Genomic DNA, 22787 nt, shown 5'->3' on the forward strand with positions numbered 1-22787 from the left:
GTCAGGATGTAGAAGACGTTTATAGAATCTGATCTCAGGTCATGTGGGAATGGGTTAAATACTTGAGGGGGGGGGGGTGTTCCTAATTTTATTCTGGTGTTTCTTAATTCCGAAACAGTTAATTTCGAGCCCTGGATAAGCTACTGTCTCCTGTCTCTGTCACATCCCAGCTTTGGTGATGCCAGACCTTGACATCATCAAGTTACGTTTTGTGACATTGTGTGATTTCTTTCTGAATCTCTCAAACCACGAGGCTATAGCTAGAGTGGCCTCCAAGTCATGCCTTCAAACGGCCTCCAAGTCATGCCTTCAAACATGGCGTTACACTCTGTTCCATCTTTGGGACTTTATATAATGGCAAATAATGGCAAAGAATCTTGACTTTTATTCCAATGTTCAAGGTCTCATGGTGAGAAGAAAAACATACAAGTTACTGCATAAAGTGAGGGTTATTATTAGAGCTGGGACTCGATTAAAAAAATTAATCTAATTAATCAGAGGCTTTGCGATTAATTAATCTAGATTAATCGCATTTTAATCGCATATCAATATTCAACCCTGAGAACAGCGGGAAACCCTTTTTTTTTTTATGTTTTTTGGTATCCCAGTGAATCAATGAGTAGTGGACTACAGGATACCACTCATTTTCAACATTTTACTGTCATTAATATATACCTGTAATAATAAAAAGTCACCCCCATTCTGTGTTGCCTAGAACTGGAGGTCTGAAAGAAAATTAGTAACAGTAACAAGTACATCTCAGTGACATCACAAAGCTGTACTTACTTCATATTGTTACTGTTTTTTGTCAGACCTCCAGTTCTAGGCAACACAAAATGGGGGTGACTTTTTATTATTTCCAGTTTTCAGTACTATAGAAAAGCGCCCAGTGAGAAACGTTCCGCAGTGAAAACAAAGCTGCGATTAATTTATCTGTAGTTAATTCGCGATACATTTTTCTGTAGTTAATTAATCTAAATGAATCGCAATTAGTCCCGGCCCTAGTTATTATGTGAAAGTCCACGTAGGATGTCTGGTTGTCTGCCTGCTGTTAATGGCAAACAAGAAAACGAGTCACAATTCTCCTTCTTATGTAACTTTGTTACATCATCCTGTGCATCACAGGATTTGTGGTTGAGACAAAGAGATCTCATGTTTCTGGTGTGGAGGGATATCACATTTCACAGCTAAACTGTTCCTACCCTGGAGCAATGAATCAATACAACCATCTTGTTGTTGTTTTGTGTCGTTAGGCCTCAATGGAACATGTCATGTACACTCAGGAAGCTACATGTGGCTTCAGTATTAATTGCTTTCTTGGTTTTCCTAGAATCAATAGGTCCTTCTCACCGAGGAGAAATATTTTCACTGAACATATTACTAATTTATTTATGTTTGTTTGTTTATTTTTGTTTGCGTGTGTGTGTGTGTGTGTGTGTGTGTGTGTGTGTGTGTGTGTGTGTGTGTGTGTGCGCGCGCGCGCGCGTGTGTGTGTGTGTGTGTGTGTGTGTGTGTGTGTGTGTGTGTGTGTGTGCGTGCGTGTGTGTGTGTGTGTGTGCGTGTGTGTGTGTGGTGTGTGTTAACTGTTCACTGTGTTCTCCACCCATCCTTCTTGGTGAGAAATATTGGTTCTTGTCTTCCTGAACATTCATCTCTCTCTCTCTCTCTCTCTCCTCTCTCTCTCTCTCTCTCTCTCTTCTCTTCTCTCTCTCTCTCTCTCCTCTCATCTCTCTCTCCTCTCTCTCTCTCACCCTCTCTCTCTCCCTCTCTCTCTCTCTCTCTCTCTCTCTCTCTCTCTCTCTCTCTCTCTCTCTCTCTCTCTCTCTCTCTCTCAATGTTGTCAGCTGACCCAGAGCGTCTTTCTGCTTTCTCCCACTGGCCTGTTGTTTGAACGGTTGTCCATGCCCCACTCGGCTATGCACTACCCGCTGTACCCGTTTGAACGGTTGTCCATGCCCCACTCGGCTATGCACTACCCGCTGTACCCGTGTCAATATATGGAGATTTCTGTATCTGTCTCTCTGTGTCCCTTCATGTGTCAGGCATGCCCAAATATGGAGTGTTGTGATGTCAGAACAGGCCAGCTCCATATATGGACCATGGGCAGGGGGCGGGGCCCTGTCCAGAGCCCTGGACAAAGAAAGGCCTTTTGTGGCAGTTCTGGACAACCGTGGGTCCGACCGACTCCACACCAGGCACTGTTGGGGTGCATGTGGAATGTGTGTGTTGTGTGTGTGTGTGTGTGTGTGTGTGTTGTGTGTGTGTGTGTGTGTGTGTGTGTGTGTGTGTGTGTGTGTGTGTGTGTGAGTTATACGTGCATTACAGACGTGCACACAGACAGAGATGTGGTGCATTTATAGATAGATAATGAAGAAAAAAAGTGGAATGTCAGCACACGATATAATTCTGCTCTTTTTTATTTCAACCTATAAATTAAATACAACGTTTCCCCCCTCCAGGCTTTTCTCAAGTTCTCAAGCTTGAGAATGCCCGGAGGGGGGAAACGTTGTTGTATTTATCCCATTCTGACCTGAGATCAGATTCACACGAGGTTTCCACTGGACACACACTGGTCTGATGAACCCATTCTGACCTGAGATCAGATTCTAAAAAATGTCAGTCGTTCTTCGATTTTTCAAAAAATAGCAGACCTACAAGCTCGTATCGCGCCACTCGGTGGCGCGATATGAGCTTGTAGATCTGCTATTTTTCAATAGCTAAAGCATAACATGATGCTGACACCAAAATGGGTGCCCCGGTCAGAATGGGTTATAGGTTGAAATAAAAAAGACCGGGAGCAGAAATATATCGTGTGCGGACATTTTTTCTTCATTCAGTCATTTTTTTGGGTCCAGCACCGTATTCTGAAACTGGGATGTGCATATCGTTTTTCTGCTTTACATTATGATTTATAGATAGATAAGCCATTAACCCATTCTGACCTGAGATCAGATTCATACGAGGTTTCCGCCGGACAAACACTGGGTCTGATGAACCCATTCTGACCTGAGATCAGATTTAAAAAAAATGTCAGTCGTTCTTCGATTGTTAAAAAAATAGCAGACCTACAAGCTCGTATCGCGCCACTCGGTGGCGCGATATGAGCTTGTAGATCTGCTGTTTTTAAATAGCTAAAGCATAACATGATGCCGACACCAAAATGGGTGCCCGGTCAGAATGGGTTAAAATGAAAGAGAAATAACTTTGCATTGCATTGCATTGCAGCTGCTTTTTGATGCAGCTTGTTTTCACCATCAGATACAGTTAGTAGTATCATTTGCATTGAAAGGTTTTTTTCTTCCCTTTTCATCTCTTCTGTCACTGCTCTTTCTGCCTCTGAAAGTGTTTAAGTATTCATGATGTTTGGTGTATTCTGCGCTGTCAGGAGCAAACCATCTTCCTCCATAAATGTCAGCTGTTTCCTTCCCCAAATGTCATTCCTTCACATCCACTCTGATCTCACCGGAGTTAACACTCCTGTGTGTGTGTGTGTGTGTGTGTGTGTGTGTGTGTGTGTGTGTGTGTGTGTGTGTGTGTGTGTGTGTGTGTGTGTGTGTGTGTGTGTGTGTGCGTGCGTGCGTGCGCGTGTGCGTGTGTGCGTGAGTGCGCATGCAAGCAGATCATCGTGAGTGTGTTGGATTCCTTGTGGTCTCGTTATATACTCTCATAGTCTCAACCTCTTAGTTTTATTGAATAATAAAGGGACTATCACCTCAAATGGAAAAAAAAATGTCACAGCTATAATTGGAAAATGCCTTTTAGTAGCCAGTGTTTTGGTTTTATCTCCACATTCCCCTAATATAAAACCCTGAGAGGACTTGACGTGCCACAGAAATCAATCAGCGATTACGATGGAATTCACTTTAGTCGACTGAGCTGAGCGAGACAATCTGTTTTTTATTACAACGGTCGCAAATTGTCTGCAGTAAAATGGATATGGAAGCTGTATTATGTTCCATTATCCCATTCTGAACGGGCACCCATTTTGGTGTCTTCATCATGTTATGCTTTAGCTATTTAAAAATAGCAGATCTACAAGCTCATATCGCGCCACCGAGTGGCGCGATACGAGCTTGTAGGTCTGCTATTTTTGAAAAATCGAAGAGCGACTGACATTTTTGGAATCTGATCTCAGGTCAGAATGGGTTCATCAGACCAGTGTGTGTCCATGTGGAAACCTCGTATGAATCTGATCTCAGGTCAGAATGGGTTATGATAGTCCCTGCAATGGATATACAATAGGGGCCCCCGGGGGCCAGATGGAAATTAGGCTCATCTTTTCATGTCCATCTTCCATTTGTCTGTTGGTGCTTTGGTTCCTCTGTTGTTTAGCAACTCAGTGACACACAAAGGTCCTCAGACGTCCACCCTGAACCTGGGATGTAACCTTATGGTCCTCAGACGTCCACCCTGAACCTGGGATGTAACCTTATGGTCCTCAGACGTCCACCCTGAACCTGGGACGTGACCTTATGGCCCTCAGACGTCCACCCTGAACCTGGGATGTAACCTTATGGTCCTCAGACGTCCACCCTGAACCTGGGATGTAACCTTATGGCCCTCAGACTTCACCCTGAACCTGGGATGTAACCTTATGGCCCTCAGACTTCCACCCTGAACCTGGGATGTAACCTTATGGCCCTCAGACTTCACCCTGAACCTGGGATGTAACCTTATGGCCCTCAGACGTCCACCCTGAACCTGGGGTGTAACCTTATGGTCCTCAGACGTCCACCCTGAACCTGGGATGTAACCTTATGGCCCTCAGACTTCACCCTGAACCTGGGATGTAACCTTATGGCCCTCAGACTTCCACCCTGAACCTGGGATGTAACCTTATGGCCCTCAGACTTCACCCTGAACCTGGGATGTAACCTTATGGCCCTCAGACTTCCACCCTGAACCTGGGATGTAACCTTATGGCCCTCAGACTTCACCCTGAACCTGGGATGTGACCTTATGGCCCTCAGACGTCCACCCTGAACCTGGGATGTAACCTTATGGCCCTCAGACGTCCACCCTGAACCTGGGATGTAACCTTATGGCCCTCAGACCTCCACAACATGAACCAGAACGGATGCAGGCTGTCGAGTCGACCACATTGAAGTATTTATTCACCAAGACACAGTCTGACATTTTGACATCCAAATCCTGTGTGCACCGAGACGTGACGGATGTCACCTGTTGATCCTAAAGGCCATAAACTGATCAATCTTTCTTGGCTGTAAAGGTCGACTTTCAAAGGCCCGTTTTGTGTCTCCCTCAGTCTTCTAAACAATTTTTCATTTAACCCATTCTGAACGGTGTTTTGGTGTTAGCATCATGTTATGCTTTAGCTATTGAAAAATAGCAGATCTACAAGCTCATAGCGCGCTATTTTTGAAAAATCAAAGAACGACTGACATTTTTTGAATCTGATCTCAGGTCAGAATGGGTTAATCAGACCAGTGGAAACCTCGTATGAATCTGATCTCAGGTCAGAATGGGTTAAAGATGGGGTGCTGATGGGGTGCCCCCCTAAAACATGATCATCAGGTATTATGACATCTTTTGTATTTTAATAATTATTTTCAGTACATTAAGCGTACCCGGTTCTCACCTTGGCACCACCCACCTGATCTGAAGCCGCACCCAGACCTGTTGTTGTACAAGTGGAACGTAATCAATGCAGGAAGCGCTAAGGAAGAAAGATTTCTCCCCTTGCGTCAGCTCCCATGGAACGAAGCCCAATCCAATGCAGCGCACGCAGCTATATCCTCAATGCAAGCAGATACAAGTACCCCTGGTGGCATTCGCTTGGTCTTCAATCAGCCAAAGTTCTCACACGTCTCCCCCTTCTCTGCTCCCTCCATTGGCTCCCGGTCGCTGCCCGCACAGAATACAAAACTCTGATGCTGGCATTCAAAGCAACCAATATCCCATATCTTGCAAGTATGATCGAACCCTATACAAACCCTCCCGCGCACTCAGATCAGCCAACGCAGGGAAGCTGGAAGTACCCTCACTAAAAACGCCGGGACAACAACGCTCCACACGTCCCAAACTCTTCTCCCTTCTGGCTCCAAAAGTATGGAATGCACTTCCTATTACAATCAGAACTGCAGCATCACTCCCAATCTTACCGCCGCAGTCTGAAAACCCACCTCTTCAGACTCCATTATGGCCCGTAGCACTTGCCGTAGCCATGACATTTGTATGTAGACTTAGAGCTTTTTCATGTAGACATAGCACTTTAACCCATTCTGAACGGGAACCCATTTTGGTGTCAGCATCATGTTATGCTTTAGCTATTGAAAAATAGCAGATCTACAAGCTCATATCGCGCCACCGAGTGGCGCGATACGAGCTTGTAGGTCTGCTATTTTTGAAAAAAATCGAAGAACGACTGACATTTTTAGAATCTGATCTCAGGTCATAATGGGTTCGTCAGACTGGCGTGTGTCCAGTGGAAACCTCGTATGAATCTGATCTCAGGTCAGAATGGGTTAATCAGACCAGTGTGTGTCCAGTGGAAACCTCGTGTGAATCTGATCTCAGGTCAGAATGGGTTAATCAGACCAGTGTGTGTCCAGTGGAAACCTCGTGTGAATCTGATCTCAGGTCAGAATGGGATAAAGTATACATGCATAGTTCCATTATATAGATCTTCTACTATTACGTTCTTAGCTTGCTTATGATTTATGATAACTACTTTTTATATATGTAATGTATTGCCATGCTTTTTTTGTTCTTGCTTAATGTAAGTCGCTCTGGACTAAGACCGTCTGCTAAAGGCCTAAATTGTAATTGTAAATTCCTCCTCTACATGACCCCCTCTTTCTGAAAGAGGATGACACTTTAATGTATTTAATGTGCCGCCGGCACCTTAACCCATTCTGACCTGAGATCAGATTCATACGAGGTTTTCCACTGGACACACACTGGTCTGATGAACCCATTCTGACCTGAGATCAGATTCATACGAGGTTTCCACTGGACACACACTGGTCTGATGAACCCATTCTTTTTTTTTTTAAAGATATTTTTTTGCGGCTTACGCCTTTTATTGATTTTTGAAGGGACAGACAGTAGGCTGACAGGAAACGGGAGAGAGATGGGGGGATGACATGCAGTAAAGGCCGTGTCGGGCTCGGGAGTCGAACCCGCGGCACACTGCGACTGGATTACCAGTCAGGTGCCCAGACCGTTACGCCACGGCCTGGGCCTGATGAACCCATTCTGACCTGAGATCAGATTCTAGAAATGTCAGTCGTTCTTCGATTTTTTTCAAAAATAGCAGACCTACAAGCTCGTATCGCGCCACTCGGTGGCGCGATATGAGCTTGTAGATCTGCTATTTTTCAATAGCTAAAGCACGACATGATGCCGACACCAAAATGGGTGCCCGTTCAGAATGGGTTAATGTAAACGTGAACACGATCGGCATGGATAGATCACATTGAAAGTTAAACAGGACAACATGACAATCATCGTTCGAAGCACAGCTTTGCAAACTCGTCGGTGATTATCAGGCCTGGACTGCATGGCCACTGGACGTAATGTCCAGTGGGCCGCCCAATGAATGGGCCAAATATCCGGGAGGAAACAATTGCATATTATAAACAACACCCGGAGGTCTATTGTTACCTCCATAGACACATACAAAACTATGGCACCCCATCTTTATGTAACTTCAATAACTCCCAGCGATTATGTGCAGACGAGGCGACTTTTGCAGCGTGACTTGAGATAAGTGAGGAGTGAATTGAAGTGGTTCAGAATCAGACTACAACCAAGGCGTTGAGATAACGGAGTTTCCTCTGACTCTCTTCTTATGAACGGTGAACGCACACGTCACGACTCTATGGAGATGAAAGACGTTCCGTCCTGCTGATTCAACGCTGAACTGACACCAGATGGTCCTTCAGTCCTTGTTTCTTATTCCATCCAGTCAGGCGGGGCGATACGTACATACATACATACCGGTACATACCGGGTACATACTGTACATACATACAGCTGAGCAATGGAATGGCATCAACCTCAGTGTCTGACTCACAGAACTGTCTTTAATATGCGTAAACACATTTATAATTATATTCTCTCTCTTTGTCTCCCTCCTCTTCCTCGCAGGGAGCTCTTGGGGTCAGAGTTCACAGAGACGCGCTACACAGACGATGGAGAGCCTGAGACCACAGCCACCAACTACACTGTAAGTCTACCCCCCCCCCCCCTCCCCCCCCCCCCCCCCCTCTCTCTCTTACAAACATCTGTTTCAGTTACACATCTATGACAGGATGTAGCTCTTTACATAGAGGAATAGAAACACTCTTTCACTCTCTGTTTCCTGTGCTTGCGTGTGTGTGTGTGTGTGCGTGCGTGCGTGCGTGCGTGCGTGTGTGTGTGTGCGTGCGTGCATGCGTGTGTGCGTGCGTGCGTGCGTGTGTGCGTGCGTGCGTGCGTGCGTGTGTGCATGCGTGCGTGTGTGCATGCGTGCGTGCGTGCGTGTGTGTGTGCGTGCGTGCGTGCGTGTGTGTGTGCGTGTGTGCGTGCGTGCGTGCGTGCAAAACACCAACCCACGTGATTATAACCTCCTCTGAACCACCAGTGTCCTCCTCCCCTCTCGTGTTTATTTATGCTGCTGTTGTTTGATTCTGACAGCCGTGAAGCACTTAGTAACTTTGTTTTGAAATATTATTATAAACATAATTAATTATAATTAATTGTCAGGGTTAAACAGGCACAGCAATTGGAATCGTTACATAATGACCTTTTCTTTCACTCCTAGACCATTTAAAGGGTAAACATTTATATGAATGCCTTTTGAGCACTAATCTATAACCTGTATTGGATTGTTGACTTGCTGCTTTGACGCTACAACATTAGTTCCAGACAATTGGCGTTCAATTGATGTTCGAAATTGAACTGCAATTTGTAATGAGATAATTGGACAGCCATTTATTTAACCCATTCTGAACGGGCACCCATTTTGGTGTTGGCATCATGTTATGCTTTAGCTATTGAAAAATAGCAGATCTACAAGCTCATATCGCGCCACCGAGTGGCGCGATACGAGCTTGTAGGTCTGCTATTTTTGAAAAATCGAAGAACGACTGACATTTTTTTAATCTGATCTCAGGTCAGAATGGGTTCATCAGACCAGTGTGTGTCCAGTGGAAACCTCGCATGAATCTGATCTCAGGTCAGAATGGGTTAGAGCAGATTGCTTAGATATGCAAATAAGCTGAATGCGCTCCAATTATGTTTATTTGTTTTTTTTTCTTTGTTTTGGATGCCAGTGCTTAGACTACTGATCTGTGTGTTACGGTGCGATCAGACTTGGATGGTTATAGCGGTGCGATTACATACAAAGTCAAAGCAAAGACGAGAAGTTGCGCGCCGCGCCGCTAACGGGCGCCGCTAACGGGCGCCGCTAACGGGCGCCGCTAACGGGCGCGGCGCCACCTGGCGCAGGCAGCACAAATGGGACGAACCCGAGGTGAATATTTAAATTCAAGTCTGAAACGCACTTTTCGACTCAGGCAGGCAAACGCAGATTAAAGACTAACATGTTTTATTATTCAAAATGGTTCCAGTTCACTTACAAAAGGCTGTTTGGTATTGTTTCAAAGCACATGTTGTAAAGGTATTGCGAAGGCTCTCTGTTCCAAACATAACCCATAGTGTTGGGTGCTTGCACATTATGCACACATGGCATCAACGCAGGGTGTTGTGTGCAGGCACACACTCTTTCTTTCATCATTCATTGTTTAAGAGCCTGCCCAGGGACTACAGATGAAATTTTGCTTTGGCTTAACTCTGTCCCGTTTACATTGAGGTGAAAACTGACATGTTGATTAATGAGCTTTGTCCCTGTCAAATAAATAAATAAAGCTCCACATGTACATTCTGTACTGTACTGCTTTCTCCAGGCTTTACCTCACAACAACAAACACAAAGGTCCACATGCACGTAATGTTTTCTCCAGGCTTTACCACCTCATAACAATCAATCAAACCTCCACACAGCACAGATGATCCCTGACCTCTTCCCCAACAACATGTGTCTCTTCTAATTCAACTGAGAAGAGAGTACTGCTGAAGCAGACAACCACAACACTCCGACTCCATGGTGCATTTATATAGCGCCTTTATCCAAGGCGCTTTACATAGATTGTGCATTACATTCACCCATTCACACACACATTCATACACCGATGGTGGCGGAAAACATGCAAGGCACCAACCAGCACATCAGGAGCAATTAGGGGTTCAGTGTCTTGCTCAAGGACTCTTCGAACTGACGACATTGCAATTACCATCCGGCAACTCTACATTTTACTATTTCTTTATTCGTGTTCACATGATATTTATCCTGTCTTGGTACCGTACATAGAGTCTCCATGTTGACATTTTGCAAGATGATAACAGTTGACACCTGTATTCAATTGCATTTGATTGCATCTCATATTATGAATACCTCACTTCCTGTTGTCTTGTCACAACGCCGAGGAAGGCCGACCAGGCCCAAACGCGTACGTTGTCTGCTCGTCAGAGGTAAAGAAATCATGTGAAAAGGACATTATGTATTGTATAGTGCTGGCATTTTCTTCATTTTCTCTCATAATTGAAGAATATTCCTATAGAGATAGGCAATTAACCACAACCTTGAAACACACTCGCAATTCCGCATCTTTCTAGTTCCATTCAGTCAGTGGTTTGGTCAACTCAGGAGAGACTCCCTGTGAATGGATGTACAGTATACACTCTGAGTGTACAAACCTTTACGTGATGACATCACTGACTGTACTGTTGACTGTACTGACCATAGACTGTAAAGAATATGGACAAAGCGTTCCCCGGGTCTAACATGGACGTAAAATGAAGCCTGTTATTCCTGCACTGTAAGTCGCCATCTTTCTAGATCCGTTTGGGCCCAGCTGGCCATTGGCTGGCTCCGTTTGGGCCCAGCTGGCCATTGGCTGCCCAGACAACGAGGCGGGACTTCCCCCCTTCTTCTCCGTTGGTTTTTATTTTGACTCGAGTGGGTGGGGACTCCCGATCATAGACTGTAACGGTAGCCACGCCCCTCAGAACATACGCGACTTTATGGTCATTTATTTTATAAATGGGACCATAATTTTCCAAAAATAATATTATGACATTAGAAATGAGACTTTAAACTAGTGACTGGAAGCAGAAAGTATTCATGACCATGTTTATTAAGGTAATACAGTCTAGGTGAAGTTGGGCCCAAATACATGGACTTCTATGGGGCTATGGGGTTTTTTGGGTCCAGTGACAGCGCCACAACAGGCCATTATATGAACTTTCAGGAGTTTCAGGCTTCACAAAATATCTGTCTGACTGCCCCCCTGGTACTGACTCACCTCCAGCACTATGACATGAGACTGAAAATGAACAAGAAATTAGACTGATAATTAATATACTCTTCATATGACCGCCGCACTCTGACTATAGGTGCGTTGCCCCTTCAAAACATATCAAAATAAAGGTTGTGGGTCGCACACACCAAGACTGCAGTTGTATTATAATATTTTATTTCATATTTGAACAAAAAGACAAACGTTTCATCTATCCAGCCTTCATCAGTTTTTTTTATACTGATAATTAATATGAAATGAGACTGATAATAAATATGAAATTAGACCGAAAATGAATTTGAAATTATAGTGAAAATGAATATGAAATGAGACTGAAAATTAATATGAAATGAGACTGAAAATGAATATGAAATGAGACTGAAAATGAATATGAAATGAGACTGAAAATGAATATGAAATGAGACTGAAAATGAATATGAAATTAGACTGAAAATGAATATGAACTGAGACTGAACATGAATATGAAATTAGACTGAAAATGAATGAAGTGAGACTAAACATGAATATGAAATTAGACTGAAAATGAATATGAACTGAGACTGAATATGAATATGAAATTAGACTGAAAATGAATGAAGTGAGACTGAATATGAATATGAAATGAGACTGAAAATGAATGAAGTGAGACTGAATATGAATATGAAATTAGACTGAAAATGAATATGAACTGAGACTGAAAATGAATATGAAATTTGACTGAAAATGAATATGAACTGAGACTGAACATGAATGAACTGAGACTGAACATGAATATGAACTGAGACTGAAAATGAATGAAGTGAGACTGCAGGGCTGAGATTGACAGGCAATGTTCTTCCTGTCAATTGATTGGTGTGTTGCTGCTCTCGGCCGAGCACCATCGTCAAACATGAGCTAATTTCACACTCTGGTGCTTCTGGCGCTCTTTTAAACAGTCTAATTTAATCCATAGTGGTGTTATAGTGAGTCTAATGCTGCGTTCACACTGGCAGATGCAACAGATTCAAAGATACAGATTTTTTGTGTAGCTGTTGTAGCTTTTGCAGCATATACAAACGTTGGATGTATCTTTGTATCTTCAAGTCGCTGGCTTCTATTGAAAATGGTGTTAAAGGGATTGTGACATTAAAAAAAAGGTTTTTTGAATTGTTCTTGTTTTTTTTAGGTTTTCTAATCTCAATTGCACCCAAAAAACATGAACTTTTAACATTCAGTAGATTTTCTGTGATCTGGGGTTTTCTGGCTCAAACAGGTGCTCTGATTTGCCAGCAGTAAGTGACATCACTTACTGCAAATCCCATATATGTCAATGGGATTTGCCAGCAGATGTCACTGTTTTCACTGTGTTGCCTGCTTTCATTGTAGCTCAAAAGACCCAAAAAACCCCAAAGAAAACTTCAGACCACAGAAAATCCACTGAATGTTCAAAGTTCAGGTTTTTTGGGTGTAATTGAGGTCATAAAACCTAAAATAAAAAATAAAAATAAATGAAAATGATTGTCATAAAACCTTTAACACAGTATAGAGGTGTTCCAGACCATAGTGATGTTACAGTGAGTGAGTCTACAGCAGCGATTCTCAAAGTGGGGTCCTTGAGGGCAACGACGTAGAGTCTGTGGGGGCCACGGGGCCACAGCCCCCATGAAGATTCCCAGGGCCCCTTTAGGCCCCCATGAAGATTTTCGTGGACATTTGACATTTACATTACATATTTTCTGGGAATTCCGAACATTTTGGACCTCTCCGCCGGCAATCTGAGAATCCCATCGTCAAATATTCGGAAAAACAGCGCCTCCCCTGTTGTTCCTCAATTGTTGCGACTAGGCAACAGTCTGTCTTGAGAGACACCGGCCGTCCAAGAGGTGTTAAAAAGTATTCAAATGCTAATCGGGTTTCTTGACATAATAACACTGATCAAGAATTCACCAAAGAGACCTAACCCTACACAGACTAGTGAGACTACACACTGACTGGAGAAAAGACCCATATCGTCCAATATGGGACGGGCCCCCTTGAGGATTGATCAAACTCTTCGGCTCTGCTTGAGGGAGTTCCAGGGGGTCCCAGTTTGGAACCAAATGGACACTTATGGGTCTGTAACTCATCAAGTGTACAAATGGAACCAAATGGACCCATTTGTACCCATTTGTATCCCAGAGATAGAAATGCCATTAAATGGGGGTCTGTAGCCTAATAATGCATGTCATCAAACTGAGGGTCCTTGAAATTAAAATGTTTGAGAATAAACTGCTAGAGCCGTAAACATCTTCTCTTATTTTGGTTAGGGATGGGTCCGATTAATCGATTATCGTTGATAGGACCCGAAATCGATTATGAAAATTAATAATTGATAATCGTTTTTTTTTTTTTTTTTTTTTCAGTTTTGTTTTTAATGAAAATCTGTTGGAAAGGCAATATTGTCATCCAAACAGGACAGGGCTATAGGCCTACCAAAGTGTGCCTGGGATGTGTCTGTGTAGCTGCATGACTGAGAGGAGTGTGAGTGGAGATTGATTCCAATCAAGATACAGGTTTGGAGGATTTAGCAGGTGTTGGGAATTTACCTAATCAGGCCTAGGCTGGGGTTGCTATGGTGATCAATTGGATCAACAGTGGTCCAGGGACCACCAGTGGTCCTCATTTAAAAGATGGAGTTAGTAACCAAATGAACCCTTATTAACGCTCAAGAGTTACAATTATTGTTAATCAACTACATCAGGGGTTCCCAAACTTTTTTGACTTAGGTACCCCTTGGGGGGAAGATTTTTTTTATTTGTAGGGTTCATAAAAAAAAAAAAAAAAAAGCCCCCCCCCCCCCGCCCAAAACGATTAATCGATTAATCGTTAATATTGAATTATACAAATCGATTTTCATTTTGGACACATTTACACATCCCTAATTTTGGTCCCCATCATATCCTATCAAATGGGGGTCCACGGGGCTAATTAGTGTCAATTCGAGGGTCCTTGACGTGAAAAAGTTTGAGAACCACTCTACAGTATAGCGATTAGTCCTGCTCCAGTGTTTGAGAACCACTCTACAGTAGAGCGATTAGTCCTGCTCCAGTGTTTGAGAACCACTCTACAGTACAGCGATTAGTCCTGCTCCAGTGTTTGAGAACCACTCTACAGTATAGGGATTAGTCCTGCTCCAGTGTTTGAGAACCACTCTACAGTATAGCGATTAGTCCTGCTCCAGTGTTTGAGAACCACTCTACAGTATAGCGATTAGTCCTGCTCCAGTGTTTGAGAACCACTCTACAGTATAGCGATTAGTCCTGCTCCAGTGTTTGAGAACCACTCTACAGTACAGCGATTAGTCCTGCTCCAGTGTTTGAGAACCACTCTACAGTATAGCGATTAGTCCTGCTCCAGTGTTTGAGAACCACTCTACAGTATAGCGATTAGTCCTGCTCCAGTGTTTGAGAACCACTCTACAGTACAGCGATTAGTCCTGCTCCAGTGTTTGAGAACCACTCTACAGTACAGCGATTAGTCCTGCTCCAGTGTTTGAGAACCACTCTACAGTAGAGCGATTAGTCCTGCTCCAGTGTTTTCAGGATGCCAAACTTGCGTGTAATTTTTGTACAGAGAGTGCTTGCAGAGTTCTACAGTGTGTGTGGTAATCACATTCCACCTCCAGTGTTCAGAATTGACACTTCTTGTGGCTTAACCCATTCTGACCGTGGCACCCATTTTGTTGTCGGCATCATGTTATGCTTTAGCTATTTAAAAATAGCAGATCTACAAGCTCGTATCGCGCCACCGAGTGGCGCGATACGAGCTTGTAGGTCTGCTATTTTTGAAAAAATCGAAGAACGACTGACATTTTTTAGAATCTGATCTCAGGTCAGAATGGGTTAATCAGACCCAGTGTGTGTCCGGCGGAAAACCTCGTATGAATCTGATCTCAGGTCAGAATGGGTTAAAAGGAAACTAGATGTTTCCCTGTGATGAAAGTGGGCCTCGTTCCCAATGTCTACTTAAGAAATTGACATTTGACGATGTAATGCCCAATTGACTCACACAACACACTCACACTTCAAGAAGCTGGTGGGGACTTTGCTTATGTTAAGAGATCCTTCACATCCGTCTGTCAAAGACAAATGGATGTTGTCATGGAGACGTGTGCACTGTGCATCACTCTGACACCAGCCGATGGATGGAAGCCGACAAATCATTTATTATTAAGATTGCCAGGTATTAATTAATTAATTAATTCAGTGTCTTTTTCAGTGTTTTTTTTTCAGCCTGGTGACAAAAAATCACACCCGTGTGAAGTGAGGGGCACTAATATATTAAGGTCTAACTCATGTTGCCAACACAAACATTAAATGCCATTAACAATAAAGTGACAATATGACGTAATGAGGGACAATATGACGTAATGAGGGACAATATGACGTGAATTTGATCATTGTCAATGGCGTTTTTAAAACAAACATTGAACTAAAAACAAACATTAACCCATTCTGACCGGGCACCCATTTTGGTGTTGGCATCATGTTATGCTTTAGCTATTGAAAAATAGCAGATCTACAAGCTCATATCGCGCCACCGAGTGGCGCGATATGAGCTTGTAGGTCTGCTATTTTTTGAAAAATCGAAGAACGACTGACATTTTTAGAATCTGATCTCAGGTCAGAATGGGTTCATCAGACCAGTGTGTGTCCGGCGGAAACCTCGTATGAATCTGATCTCAGGTCAGAATGGGTTAAACCTGTATATAGGAGGGGCTAGCGCCGCTCAAAAATAAACGCCACGCGTGAAATGCTACGATAAGCAAGCAAAGATTCGGCCGTGATGTCACTGCTATGCAACAAGAAAGTAGCAGTGCTACTTAGCACACTACGCACAGCAGCAGAAACAGAACGCCATAGAGCACCGAAGTCTGGCGTCAATATCTGTAGAGGGCGCTAAGTCCACTGGTTCAGGTACTTTTTTATTTGCATTGTAATCCCCATAGGGGGGATTTTAGATCGCCTCATATAAGAACTGTGATTGAAAAATAAGCAAATCTTCCAGGCTTCACAATATGTATATGAAGAATCAACTGACTGAGAGAAAACGCTAATGTTACTGCTGCTGAATTAGTTAAATTTTCACTAGAAACAGACTGCATGAAATATGACTGACTGACGGTCGTAAACGATACAGAGACACCTCCCCGACAATTTCGCCGAGACAGTTTGTTTATTTTTGGACCAGAATTCTTATATGAGATGATTTTAAGATGACCCCCATGTTATTCTCCATAGAGAAATTACTTCCGTGAACCAGGGGATGAGCGAGTGACGTCAGGACTTCAGCGCTCTTATTGCGAAGGAATCTGCAGTGATGTGACATCACTGACGATTCCTTGGGCATGTGACGGACTTAACTTGTCTCTGCTATAGAGCACCGAAGTCTGACGTCACTTTCAGTAGAGGGCGTCAGTCCCCAGGTTCATGTATTTGTTTAGTTTCAGTAGAGGGCGTCAGTCCCCAGGTTCATGTATTTGTTTAGTTGCATTGAAATCCCCATTGAGGCGATTTGAGATCGCCTCATACAAGTAAGACGCGCAAACGCGGGAAGCGAACGCAGTGTGTGTGTGTGTGTGTGTGGTTGTGTGTGTGGTTGTGTGTGTGTGTGTGTGTGTGTGTGTGTGTGTGTGTGTGTGTGTGTGTGTGTGTGTTTGTGTGTGTGTGTGTGTGTGTGTGTGTGTGTGTGTGTGTGTGCTACAGCTGCGCCCTCTGGTGTGTGTGGGTGTGTGTGTGTGTGTGTGTGTGCTACAGCTGCGCCCTCTGGTGGCGGGCGGGTGGTGTCACAGCGGGACAGACAGACACACACACAGACACACACACACACACAGACATGATCTGCAGGGTCTCATAGTTAGTGCTCAGTGCGTTCGCAATAAGAACTGTGTTTGAAAAATAAACATGTCACCCCGGCCGCTTCACTCATATGGATATGAAGAATCAACTGACTGAGAGAAAACGCTAATGTTACTGCTGCTGAATTAGTTAGATTTTCGCTAGAAGCAGACTGTATCATATATGAGTGACTGACTGTTGCAAACGATACAGAGACACCTCCCTGACAATAACGCCGAGACAGCTTGTTTATTGTTGGACCACAACGCTTATAGTAGACGATATTAAGATCACCCCATGTTATTCTCCATAGAGAAATTACTTCCGCGAACCAGGGGAATCGAAGGGATGAGCGAGTTACGTCAGGACTTTAGAACCAGGGGAATCGTCGGGATGAGCGAGTTACGTCAGGACTTCGGTGCTCTATTGAGAAGCACCCAGCTAAGCTACTGTTTATAACAAAGGTCAGCCAACCCGCATATCGTTGCGTTCCGCCCGTCCCCGGCACCCGCTAACTAATAAAGGTATATTTTTCCGCCCCGTTTCCACCCGTCAAACTCGGGTACACTACCCACGGGGTATAAACCATAGACTGTAAAAAATATGGACAAAGCGTTCCACGGGTCTAACATGGACGTAAAATGAAGCCTGTTATTCCTGCACTGTAAGTCGCCATCTTTCTAGATCCGTTTTGGCCCAGCTGGCCATTGGCTGGCTCCGTTTGGGCCCAGCTGGCCATTGGCTGGCCCAGACACGAGGCGGGACTTCCCCCCTTCTTCTCCGTTGGTTTTTATTTTGACTCGAGTGGGAGGGGAATCCCGATCATAGACTGTAACGGTAGCCACGCCCCTCAGAACATACGCGACTTTATGGTCATTTATTTTATAAATGGGACCATAATTTTCCAAAAAGAATATTATGACATTAGAAATGAGACTTTAAACTAGTGACTAGAAAGTATTCATGACCATGTTTATTAAGGTAATACAGTCTAGGTGAAGTTGGGCCCAAATACATGGACCTCTATGGAGCTATGGGTTTTTTTGGGCCCAATGACAGCGCCACAACAGGCCATTATATGAACTTTCAGGAGTTTCAGGCTTCACAAAATATCTGTCTGACTGCCCCCCTGATTAAATATCTGTCTGACTGCCCCCCTGATTAAATATCTGTCTGACTGCCCCCCTGATTAAATATCTGTCTGACTGCCCCCCTGGTATAAACACACTGAAGGACTTTCTGTACATAAACCTGATCACTGGATGGATGATCTGTGTACATAGTATTGATGACATGGTGATGTTGTGCTGTGTTGTCTTCCAGGATCACTGCTTCTACCAGGGTGATGTGAAGGGACACGCAGGCTCCTGGGTGGTCCTCAGCACATGTTCAGGAGTCAGGTATGTCCACCCATGGTCTTCTTTTGTTAAAAGTGTGACATTTGGTATATAGTCTTTTTTATTGGCCTAAAATATTGTATATACGTATACATACATTCATGAATCCACCAGCTGACCGGCTGTTGGTTTGTATTGAGTTTTCTTTTCATAGGGGTGACCATACTATTAACATCCTAATAAGGCAAGATTTTAAAATGTTCATTATACTTTATGTAGCATGTGACATGTCAAACTAGGGGGTTGTCATGATTCTGAATCCATTTCAAGCATTAGTTTTGCACAAAAAAACACCTTCTTGTGCTCCTTGTGCTAAAAACGGCCAAAGCCGCAAATGTGCCCAAATTCCCCAAAATATGTAGCCTGGCTCCAGCCCTGAATCGCTAGCCACGCCCATTAAGAAAATATGTTCTGGTGATTCAGGTCTGATTGGCCATCAGCCCCGTCACTCGACAGCGTCGGACAACAAACATGGCTGCCCCCACTGTGGTGACTCACGACCGTATCAATATGGCTATTAAATCGGCCCATGATAAATAGTTTCTTTACAGAAACGACATATTTTACCGCTTTTTGTTTACATGCTAGTAGCGCTCGTGGTTTGTTTGGTTAGCAAACGGGTTAGCCATAGCCTCATGATTGACAACAACGTCATCTGCTTTCCTGCTATTATGATTGGTTGGTATGAACCAATCACCGAAGACTGCCGCCCATCCCATAAACTGCTGCTATTCCTTGTTGTTGCATTGTTTTCCTTTTGTAAGGTAAACTTTGCAACCAAACTGAAAAACAGGAAAATACTGATGCAGATACATAAAGAACAATCAAGAACACTACCAAATGGACTACATAAAGACACCAAAACTATATATAGTACAAACCAAAAAGATATACATGAAAACAACAACATATGCACCAGGTTGGATTTATTCAACGCAGGAGGCCACTTTTTAAGCTTAGGACAGTATATTTTTTAACCATATTTTTTTTACTTTTTACTTTTTAAATTGAAATGGAGATATGTCAGCAAAACCTCGATTCCGTCAGGCTCCAGTAACCATTAGAATGATTGACCTCACAGAACATAGCCTCGGGCTTGTAGCAAGTCGAGACCTGTTCCCGTCCGTCATTGATGTGCTTTGGTCTACCAAACCTCTGAGGTATATTAAGGGCACAGGCAAATGCAGGGTTTGTGTTAGGACAAAAGATTTTGTCCAGGTTTACAAAACGTCAAAACGTCAAAATATAGACCATATTATGGTCTAGATTTGCGTTTTGATTTCTGTAAACTTGTGCAATCCCTGTAAGCATGAGTGTTTGATGTACTGTATCTGTATTACTATTCGCGGCGGTGGCTCAGGGGTAGAGTGCCTGGATGGTAACCGTAAGGTTGCCAGTTCGAACCCGGGCTCCCCCAGAGTTACTGTCGAAGTGTCCTTGAGCAAGACACTGAACCCCTAATTGCTCCCGATGTGCTAGTTGGTGCCTTGCATGGTTTCCGCTGCCATCGGTGTATGAATGTGTGTGTGAATGGGTGAATGTAATGCACAATCTATGTAAAGCGCCTTGGATAAAGGCGCTATATAAATGCACCATTTACTATTTATGTGTCTCGTCAGTGCATGATGTGACGATGAGTCTAGTGATGGCAACAGAAAGACTAATAACACAGAAATAGGACTTCTACATTTTATGCTGTTATTCAAAAACTTGTACCGTTTTTTATTGCGTTAACCCATTTTATGGCGGGAACCCCTTTTGGTGTTAGCATCATGTTATGCTTTAGCTATAGAAAAAATAGCAGATCTACAAGCTCATATCGCGCCACCGAGTGGCGCGATATGAGCTTGTAGGTCTGCTATTTTTGAAAAAAATCGAAGAACGACTGACATAGAAACATAGCTTTTTCAGAAAACTGTCAGGATGTAAGAAGACATTTTTAGAATCTGATCTCAGGTCAAAGCAGCACTGCAGGCAGAGACATTAGCGGAGGGAGAGAGTTGGACCTCAGTTGTCCAAACATGTCTTTTTAACTAGACGTGGTTATTGGGTTTTTGAGGGGCCCAGAGCGACTTTGGACTTTCATGAAACACACTCGTTTGATCCGCCTCGGGGAGACGGGCAGCCATTTCACAAGTCTTTAAATTTTCACTGTTCTTCCCCGGTATAAAGTTTAACCCATTCTGACCTGAGATCAGATTCATACGAGGTTTCCGCCGGACACACGCTGGTCTGACGAACCCATTCTGACCTGAGATCAGATTCAAAAAATGTCAGTCGTTCTTCGATAAAAAAAAAAATAGCAGACCTACAAGCTCGTATCGCGCCACTCGGTGGCGCGATATGAGCTTGTAGATCTGCTATTTTTCAATAGCTAAAGCGCGACATGATGCCAACACCAAAATGGATGCCCGGTCAGAATGGGTTAATGTGGAGCGCCTGTCGTATTGCACGCTCAGCCTCCAATTGGATTTCTACCGTGGCAGAGGGGTCGCCATGGTTACTGATGCTCCTAATAAAATGTATTGCATTTGATTCAGTCAGGAACCATACATCGTTTTGAAATGCATTTAAATCCAGCTGTGAATCCAGACCAATAAGAATGTCCCAGCAGTGTTCCATTAGTGACAATTGATTTACAACTGAATTCTCACCATCCCTTATAGTCGGCAGTCGCTGTTTTATAGGATTATTTTAAGACATTTCTGCATTATTATATTATGCTTGTGTTCACACTAGCATCTACCAGTGCTGGAAAGTAACTAAGTGCATGTACTGTACTTGAGTACAATTTTGAGGTATTTGTACTTTACTTGAGTATTTCCAATTTCCAGTACTTTTACCGTCTACTCCACTACATCTCGGATTTCCTTTTATTTCACTACAATTACTTGAAAACCTTAGTTTACTAGTTACTTTGGCGATTAAAATTCTTGTAGATCGGCTATTTTCAATAGATTTTCTACACATTTTGAACTTGTGAAATGGGACATTCTGCAATATGAATACTCTTTCTTTTAGTACTTTAAGTACATTTTGATGCCGATACTTTTGTACTTTTACTCAAGTACATTTTTCTATTCCGGACTTTTACTTGTAACGAAGTATTTCTAAATTGCAATATTGGTACTTTTACTTAAGTAAAACAAGTGAGTACTTTTCCCACCACTGGCATCTACTAAGCCACAGGCCGTAATTTATCCCATTCTGAACGGGCACCCATTTTGGTGTCAGCATCATGTTATGCTTTAGCTATTTAAAAATAGCAGATCTACAAGCTCATATCGCGCCACCGAGTGGCGCGATACGAGCTTGTAGATCTGCTATTTTTTTTAAATCGAAGAACGACTGACATTTTTTTAGAATCTGATCTCAGGTCAGAATGGGTTAATCAGACCAATGTGTGTCCGGCGGAAACCTCGTATGAATCTGATCTCAGGTCAGAATGGGTTATTTACAATTACAATAGAAGCTACAAACTGACTCCTGACACTCACACAAAATAAAGTTAGCAGCTACAACAAGATTTATTTTACTTACCCAGTTGTATTCATACAAGACTTATAGATTTGAGGAATCACACTATCAAAAAAATGTCTAAGAAATTGCAGTCATTTTTGGTTTATACAACATTCACAAGACGTTGCTCCAAATAAGAGTTTAAAGTTAGAAGTTTGTCACCGTTTGAACGAAAGCAACGACTTGTCAAAATCAAGTGTAGTACAAGTAGCAGCTGTGTATGTTTATTATGGGCACAGTTCACGGACGGCGTGTATTTGATGCAGTAAAGCAGGTGCTTCGTACCATCTTAGTGTGACACGCACTATACCTACCTACCTACCTACCTACCAACCTACCTACCTAGTTAGTTAGTTAGTTAGTTTCATTTATTGTCCACGTGTGGAAATTCGTCTTCAGTCTCAAACAGTAAAAAACAAACGGTTACAACAACAGCAACAACACTTAACACAATTATTTTCTCATGGCAAAAAGTGCAGGACAAAAGTGGCAGATACATTGGAAAACAAACTAATCTAGCGAGACATGGTATCATTTAGTGCCTTAATGGCATTTGGTATGATTTTTTTTTTTTTTATGTTACGGTTAGCTCTTGGTACTTTGTACCGTCTACCAGAGGGAAGTAGTTGGAACTCCCTGCAGAGTGGATGAGAG

General features: G+C 43.2%; 1 protein-coding gene across 1 annotated transcript in view; it reads left to right on the forward strand.

Moving 5' to 3' along the window:
• The window catches only part of adam19a (ADAM metallopeptidase domain 19a), a gene marked incomplete at its 5' end in the record, with an annotated part of 80246 nt that overhangs the window by 13951 nt on the left and 43508 nt on the right, over nt 1-22787 (forward strand). The window contains 2 exons of the mRNA XM_083789596.1: nt 8113-8191; nt 18541-18617. Coding sequence (XP_083645722.1) covers nt 8113-8191; nt 18541-18617 — 156 coding nt within the window. The remainder of the gene's footprint in view (nt 1-8112; nt 8192-18540; nt 18618-22787) is intronic.

This window comes from Protomyctophum parallelum, assembly GCF_964188405.1.
Source record: "Protomyctophum parallelum genome assembly, chromosome: 18".
NCBI lineage: Eukaryota > Metazoa > Chordata > Actinopteri > Myctophiformes > Myctophidae > Protomyctophum > Protomyctophum parallelum.